This window comes from Salvia miltiorrhiza, chromosome 6, assembly GCF_028751815.1.
Source record: "Salvia miltiorrhiza cultivar Shanhuang (shh) chromosome 6, IMPLAD_Smil_shh, whole genome shotgun sequence".
NCBI lineage: Eukaryota > Viridiplantae > Streptophyta > Magnoliopsida > Lamiales > Lamiaceae > Salvia > Salvia miltiorrhiza.
In genome coordinates this window covers 7,953,474-7,961,321 of record NC_080392.1, presented here as the reverse complement: position 1 = coordinate 7,961,321, position 7,848 = coordinate 7,953,474, and the positions used below count along the sequence as shown (strand labels likewise).

The following is a 7,848-nucleotide window of genomic DNA, read 5'->3' as shown; positions in this document are numbered from 1 at the left end:
CCCCCCTAGCCCCCTGGCTCCGTCCCTGCATATATATATATATATATATATATATATATAAAACAAAATATATATCTATATTAAAAAAAACTCAAAAATTGGGAGGGGGCTGAAGCCCCACTGGATCCGACAGTGGACGGAATTGAACCCTACACTACACAAAGGTGGAAAACAATCCCACGCAGGCAGACAGTGACCCACACAAAAGTGAAAAAACTTCATTGCAGGCGGGATTGAACTTAATGTCTCTCATAAAGGAGAGTTTCTGAATACGTCTTTAAATATCTCAACTTTATCACTTGAGTTAGACCTCGTTAGCTAATCATAAACAAAAATTTAATAGACCTATATATACATGAAGATAGTACTTCCTCCGTCCCATGAAGCATGACCTAGTTCTTTTAGGCACCAGAATTAAGAAATTGATACTTTGTGTGTTAAATGTGATATGCGAAAAAGTGAAAATGTGAATGAAGGATAAATTTTTTGTCATTTTTAAAAACAAATCAAGCTTCGTGGAACAATCCAAAAAGGAAACTAAGTCATATTTCGTGGAAGGGAGGGGGTAAAAGATTTGTATGGTTTTTTTTTTTTTTGAGGGCCATTTGTATGATTTACATGGGCAAGACAAAAATGATACAGTATTTTTAAAAGAACAGCACAAAAGAAGTTAAACAACAGTGACATACATAATACTGTAGAGAAGTGTTTAAATAACTTGGATGGTCTTTGTGTGGTTGAACTCTGTCGTCCCCACCTGTTCGATATAATTACTCAGTGGGAATTCACCGACAAAAACAGGGCATCCCAATAATCTTTAATGGCTGCCGCTTCATTAACAAAAGTACCTTTTTACATTCCCACCCACACCACTCCCAACAAAATCCTCTCAAAACACCCAAAACAAATCCTATTGCTCTAGGAATTTGAGCTCCCAATGAACAATTTCATCTGCCAGCTACAGCTCAAGCTCAAAAACATTGGATCTCTACATGGAAATCAGCAAGCCTCTGCACCAGAAGAAATGGCTGCTGCCGCTCGCCTTCTCTCTCCTAACCTCCTCTCTCCTCATCATCTTGACCCTCTTCACCGCAGTCCCATTTCGCCAAACTCCCCCAATCAAGCCACAAGTCCCCGTCTTTGTGGAATCGAAGCTGCGCGCGGAGCCTGTGAATCCCATCTCAAGAATCCCGAGATTGGCGTATTTGATATCGGGGTCGCGTGGAGATTGTGGGAGTTTGAAGAGGACCTTGAAAGCCCTGTATCATCCACTGAACCAGTATGTGGTGCACTTGGACCTTGAAGCGAAGGCGGATGAGAGAATGGAGCTGGTGGAATTCGTGAAGAATGAAGCTGTGTTTGAGCAATTTGGGAACGTGAGGGTTGTGCTCAAGTCTAATTTGGTCACCTATAGAGGTCCTACCATGGTTAGTAATACCCTTCACGCTGCAGCCATTTTGCTCAAGGAAGGTGGAGATTGGGACTGGTTCATCAATTTGAGTGCCTCTGATTACCCATTGGTCACACAAGATGGTATTTTTTTTTTCTTGATTTTTGTTTAGTTGGTTGTAATGGATTTTATTGTTTTGTTGTTGGTAGCTAGATGCCAAGTCCCAAGTTCTTATATGGTAAAAATTTGTTTGTCACTATGTTTGTGATTGGTTTATTTGTTACATCATTTTGGGCCAACTTCATTTAGTGGCTTTGCCATATTTGTTGATACAAATGCTTAGTGCTAACTGTTGGGATGTATTACTATGTTTGTAGACATGCTCCATACTTTGTCAACCGTTCCGAGAGACCTAAACTTCATTGAGCATACTAGTGACATTGGTTGGAAGGAGTAAGTTTATATTGTAGATTAAATTATCTCTCTATTTATTCATATAAATCTTGATGTGATTTGATTCTTGATGTTATTGGTTTTTGTAGATACCAGAGAGCTAAGCCTGTTATAATTGATCCTGGCCTTTATAGCGTGCACAAATCTGACCTTTATTGGATCACTGAGAAGCGCAAAGTTCCTACTGCATTCAAGCTTTTCACAGGTTAGAACGATACCTATTCTGCTGGAAGTATTTAAATCCGAACTCTTTGTTTCTTCATTATGCTCGGACAAATTGTTCTTGACAAATTATGTTCATTTTTCTGATGCTAAAGCAGCTTATTGAAGCAACTGAAGTTTTGCAGTTTTGAGTTTGATCAACTGAATATGTTGCTTTTCGATTAACAATATCTTGGTATTTTATCGGCTGGTTAAAATTCTCTTTCATTGTACAAATGTATATACGAAACATCCATTGAAATAAAACTGTAATAAATCATTTTGGACACCACCCTTCTCATCTAAGAATTGAAACTATTTGTCTACATTTTTCTGTGGGATTTTGTCATAATCCATCCCATTGCATTCATATAGATGAATTTCATGCTATTACAAATTTCTATGGAAGACTTCCACTTAGTTCCTTCTCATACGTCCCTGCCTTCTGCTCTTTATTTTTATGTGGTCCGCAACATGCTTCATGCGTAGGTATTAATGACTTAGTCATGGTGGTTGCTATCTGTCTAATAAATGAACTGTATGAACTTTTGGAGCTCCTTGTTTTTTCAGTTAATATAGCTTTGTCTCTAACTGTATCGTTGTCAGCTTTTTATTGGTAGACAAGAAACAAATGGTATCATCGTGCTTGCAATTCCACAAAACTGCAACCGTAGCTCCACCTTATTTATTTTGTGCAATCACACTGTGATGATATTGAACAGTTTGCTTGTTGGCGTGGTTGATTTTCCATGAAACATGATTTATGCATGAATTTGGTGTGGTGTGAGCTGCCACATATATGCTCTTTGGAGGAAAATTCAGTTTTCTGAATTTCACTTAATCCTGTACAATTCTAGCATTTTCAAAATTAAGATGCAGTTTCGCATTGCAATTGTTTTAGCTCAGAGCTTGAGCCAGCAATCGCTATATGAAATAACATACTTCGAGTAGGTATTATGCTGAAAAGATAAATTTAGTTTCTGAAAGAAAATAGCAACTATAACCTTTAAGATTAATGGGCATCTCTGAAAAGTCAACAAAAATCTCTATGAATGTTGCCTAAAACTCCCATCGCCATAGTCTTTCTGATTCATTATTATGAATTATGATCACTGTTTTTAGTGATTTTAGTTATAGAAGTATTTTTTTTACCCGCCTTATAATTATCTGGCTGCATTTTCCATTCAGGTTCAGCTTGGATGATGCTCTCTCGTTCCTTCATGGAGTTCTGTTTATGGGGTTGGGACAACCTGCCCAGAGTCGTACTTATGTATTACGCAAACTTTCTTTCATCACCGGAAGGGTACTTTCACACAGTCATTTGCAATGCTGAAGAGTTCCGTAACACTACTGTGAACCATGACCTCCATTTCATATCATGGGACAACCCTCCCAAGCAGCACCCGCATTTCTTGACAGTTGATGATTATCAGAGAATGGCCGGCAGTAATGCTCCTTTTGCCAGGAAATTCCAAAGGGATGAAGCTATTTTGGATAAGATTGATTCTGACCTCTTAGGCCGTAAAACTAATGGCTTTGTACCTGGCAGTTGGTACAAAGGAGAGGAGACAAATGGAAGTATTGGAATTCATGTTCTTGCAAATGTAACCGAGCTTAGACCCGGTCCTGGTGCTGAAAAACTCAAAACTCTGATCGATGGATTGATATTGGATAAGGATTTCCATGCGAAACATTGCATTTAGCTTTTGGTAATGGATTCTACCCTAATGAAGTAGTATTACGGCGACTTTATTGCTGATGAAGCTGCAGAAGGTCACACGGAAGGGAAGGGAGTCTTACACGGTATTACAAGAAAAATCTAATAGGATGCCGGCTCGTTCTCACCTATGAATAGCATGATTTTTCTGATAGACTCAGTACTATCAACAACTTAAGTACCACGTACATTTCAAAACTTGTAGCTCAAAATTATAGTTACGTAAAAGGCAGTGTAAAGCTGGATTTTGAAATATATGCATACATATCTGAGATCAACCATGAATTTTGATTCAAGAAAGCATAATTGCATATTTTTAGCTCCCTTTTGTCATTGTTCTTTTTATTCATTCTATCTGCCACCAGTAGTCTACTCTACGCTTAAGCGCCCAACTCCAACATCTGGTGTTTGTCGTGAGACTGCAATTTGAGAGCAACAGAGAAATCTATGGCAGTCATCAAAATAAGTTTCAGGTTTATCCTATTTCTCTATCATTATATGTTGCTTTTGTGTTTCATAGAGGACTCTTGAAAGCATTTGTAAAAGAAAAAAAAGGCTGTTTATCACTGTAAAATTGTTTGCATTGACTCGTTTAGGTTACAAATTCGCAAAGAATCTTTGGCATGAATGCTGTATCTTATTTCATGGCGTCTTGCTCTGTGTTTCATGTAGAAGACACGGGCCAGGAACGATTTCATGTTCTTTACCATATGCATTGCTACAATTTGCAGTGACTCGTTTTCCAGCTATGGCTGATGTTAGCTTTACTGATTCAATCGCTATTGCATGACACGGTACAGACTTGCTACAGTTGAAATTAATGGCGATCTCCGTTGCTGATGTCCCCATTGCATGTCGGTAAGATACATTGCTTATTTGAACTCCAGTTTTCTTCACAAGAAGATGCAATCACCATTCAATTAAGTCGATAATTTCAAGTGTAAAGATTTCTTACCAGCTCCGGGCATGCGCCACTGACGTTGCAGTAGTTTTGGTCGATGATTATAGGATTCTTGACGTTGTTGAATGTAAGTCTTTCAAATGCGACGTGCTTGAGATATCCTGTTCCCACCTTTTCAGCATAACGAAGAAGAGGTTAGTTCTGAATTATTTGAAGTTAATTTTAGTAAATGATATAAATTTGGAAAGGTTCTTTCTTACCTGCCATGTTTTGATCCGAGCTCCATTTGAGGTTTGATTGAAGATGCAGTCAGTTACATTGATGTTCTCTACTTGCACCAGGCTTCCTCCTCTTCCTAAACTTCCAATGCTGTGCAGTTGTTAAGAATAAATCAATAAGAATCTTCATCTTCATTCCAGATTCTCACTTTGGTTATTTTTGTTCAATTTGGTGTTTTACTTGCAACGTAAAAAAATGAAATATGTTGATGAAGTGGAATTTAAAATGCAGTCACAATAGTAATGTGATTTTTTTGGAAAAAGAAAAAAAAAATACCTGATTCCGTGACCAAGTGTACATTGAATATTGCTTATGCTGAGATCAGAAGTGTGGTCACCAATTGATATACAATCATCACCTGATAGCATTGTTATAAATCACGTGCCGAAACGAAATTGATCAACTTAGGTAAAATGGAGGGAATGAAATCGATCAAGTTAGATAGAAGTAGGGCTATAAACAAACCAAGCCGCTCGCGAACTATTCGGAGCTCGGCTCGAAAAAAGCTCGTTCAAGTTCGTTTAGAGAAGCTCGTAAAATAAACAAACCAAATTTGAGCTTAGTAGTGTTCGGCTCGTTAGCTCGTGAATATGTTTATCAAGTGATTCAGCTTGAAAAATATAAATTATTAGTAGGCATAACTTATATTTATCCACTAAAATTAATAATAATTGTATTAAATCTCTAATTAATTTTATTTGTTATAAGAAAATAATTAATATATTTATTATTTTAAATAAAATAATTTATTTTTAAATAAAATAATCAATATTTTAAATATAAATATAAATTTAGAAAGTTCGTATAGGCTCGATTAGGCTCGTGAGCCTCAAAGTATTCGGTAAGTAAAGTTCGGGATTCGATTCGATACTTAATAAAATAATTTATTTTTAAAATAAAATAATCAATATTTTAAATATAAATATAAATTTAGAAAGTTCGTATAGGCTCGATTAGGCTCGTGAGCCTCAAAGTATTCGGTAAGTAAAGTTCGGGATTCGATTCGATACTTAATAAACCAAACTTGAGCACACCATTATTCGGTTCGGCTCGGTTCGATTACACCCCTAGATAGAAGGAAGGGAGCAGAATATAAAAGGTGATAGTGATGAATTACCGTTGGTGATGTTAGAATGGGTGATGTTGAGATGGTGAGATGCTTGAATGTGAATGCCGTCGGTGTTGGGGCTGTTTCCCGGTGACGCAATTTCCACATTTTGAATAACGAAGCCATCGCACCCCGTGATGAGTATGTGCGTTTGAGCACTATTTATAAACCTCATATTCCTAACACTGCTGTTGTTGCATTTAATAAACTTCCACGCCTGTTCAACAAATCCACTTTCTATTTTATGACAACTTTAACAAAAATCAATTATTACAGGAAGAGTAAAGCACTTACAGTTGGAGCTAAAGTCGTGCAATTTTTCTGAAAATACAAACAGGAAAAACAATATGATGAGTGATTAATATAATTATAATCAGTAATATTCTCAAAAAAGATAAATATAATCGGTAATAATTATGTAACTAAGAATTGGATTATATCTTAATTATTCGTGATACACTTTCATATAATAATAGTAATAATAATATACCAATTGAGGATGATATTTGCAAGACTGGTCCCACCAGGCCTTGCCCTGACCGTCGATCACACCAAAACCATCAACGGTTAAGCCATTCGTGTTCATAACTGCCAACCACTCGCTTGCATTTTTCGCATCCCATGATTTAGGTGTGTCCGGTGCTACAATTGTCCCTAAAATCTTCACAATTTCATAAAATATTAATTCAACTATTATGACTTTAAAACTTATTTGTTCAAACAAACTTATTAATCACTTTATTGATTTTTTTAATTTTTTTCCATTAAAATTGGAATAAGAAAAGCATACCAAGAAATTGATCGTTAATGCAGTGCAAGGGCCGTGAAAAATTATGGGGTTCACTAAAAATGTCTTGTTACGTGGAACATATATCGTCGGAGATTTAACCGATGCTTTACAGGCTACATTCCACACCTTGAGAAATGCCTACATATACATACATAAATATATATAGTTAATTAGTACTATAATATAATATTATAATGAATTAATAATAAAAAGTGAAGAATTGATATAAAATTGTAAATTAATTAATTACTTGTGAATTCTCTGTACGGCCATCACCTATGGCTCCATAATCGGTGACATTGAAATATGATGCTTCATCACTTGCCCATGCAAGATACGGTGAAGACGACGAAGCCAAAACCAATGATAACACCACAAACATGTACACAACATCCTACACAAAATATTACAATCTTAATTTTGCTTTCAGACAATAGTTAATTAAGTCATGTGTGTGTATATAGTTTAGAATTCTCACCATGAAGAGATATCTGCAAAATTAACATACACACCAAATTAATGTGGATTGTTATACTGCACCCACAAATGATAAAATATGTGTTCACCAAAAATAATGCTTAATTGGTGGTACGCGAAGTATATATATAGTTTGATCTCCTATTAAGCATCCTTATAAACAAGAGAAGATGTAATAAGATTTTCCAAGCCAATATTTAAATAATACTATTAATTACTTCGGGCCTAAATTAATTTTTGTGCCAAATACTATGGATTACAATTTTGATAATCCTGTTAGTGTTACATGGTCAACTCGATTGACTAATGCTCTTTATTAATCTTTACCTTTCTTAATTTTTAGGTGATTTTGTTAATCATTGTTTGATTAAAGTTTACCACTATAATATAATAGCTCCTGATCTTTAATAAAGTCGTAGAATAATGGGATAGTTGACTTAACTCATGCAATAATTTATTTATTTAAAAAAAAAAAACTTCTAGAGAGTTTTCTCCACATTCTCGACAGTTTTCACACTTAACAATATCTGGG

The 7,848-nt window shown here is 35.7% G+C and overlaps 2 protein-coding genes across 2 annotated transcripts; one reads left to right on the top strand and one right to left on the bottom strand.

Moving 5' to 3' along the window:
- Nucleotides 1–658: 658 nt before the first annotated feature.
- Nucleotides 659–4,061, top strand: LOC130988378 (beta-glucuronosyltransferase GlcAT14B-like). The gene is made up of 4 exons (XM_057912196.1): nt 659–1,533; nt 1,768–1,843; nt 1,933–2,048; nt 3,233–4,061. Exons 1-4 carry the CDS (start codon nt 993–995, stop codon nt 3,745–3,747), a joined length of 1,248 nt encoding a protein of 415 aa, XP_057768179.1. The 5' UTR covers nt 659–992; the 3' UTR covers nt 3,748–4,061.
- Nucleotides 4,062–4,403: 342 nt separating this feature from the next.
- Nucleotides 4,404–7,221, bottom strand: LOC130990439 (polygalacturonase ADPG1-like). The gene is made up of 9 exons (XM_057914671.1): nt 7,090–7,221; nt 6,840–6,977; nt 6,540–6,710; nt 6,344–6,370; nt 6,059–6,266; nt 5,218–5,299; nt 4,923–5,031; nt 4,717–4,833; nt 4,404–4,652 (listed from the first exon to the last, which is right to left on the bottom strand). The coding sequence occupies exons 1-9, from the start codon at nt 7,219–7,221 to the stop codon at nt 4,404–4,406; spliced, it is 1,233 nt and encodes a 410-aa protein (XP_057770654.1).
- Nucleotides 7,222–7,848: the final 627 nt, after the last annotated feature.

Coding starts and splice junctions, on each gene's coding strand:
- LOC130988378 (XM_057912196.1), top strand. CDS start 993: ATGGAAATCAGCAAGCCTCTGCACCAGAAGAAATGGCTGCTGCCGCTC. Junction 1,534..1,767: donor CCCATTGGTCACACAAGATG/GTATTTTTTTTT, acceptor CTATGTTTGTAG/ACATGCTCCATACTTTGTCA. Junction 2,049..3,232: donor TGCATTCAAGCTTTTCACAG/GTTAGAACGATA, acceptor TTTTCCATTCAG/GTTCAGCTTGGATGATGCTC.
- LOC130990439 (XM_057914671.1), bottom strand. CDS start 7,221: ATGTTTGTGGTGTTATCATTGGTTTTGGCTTCGTCGTCTTCACCGTAT. Junction 6,978..7,089: donor GCCGTACAGAGAATTCACAA/GTAATTAATTAA, acceptor ATGTATATGTAG/GCATTTCTCAAGGTGTGGAA. Junction 6,371..6,539: donor GCAAATATCATCCTCAATTG/GTATATTATTAT, acceptor TTGTATTTTCAG/AAAAATTGCACGACTTTAGC.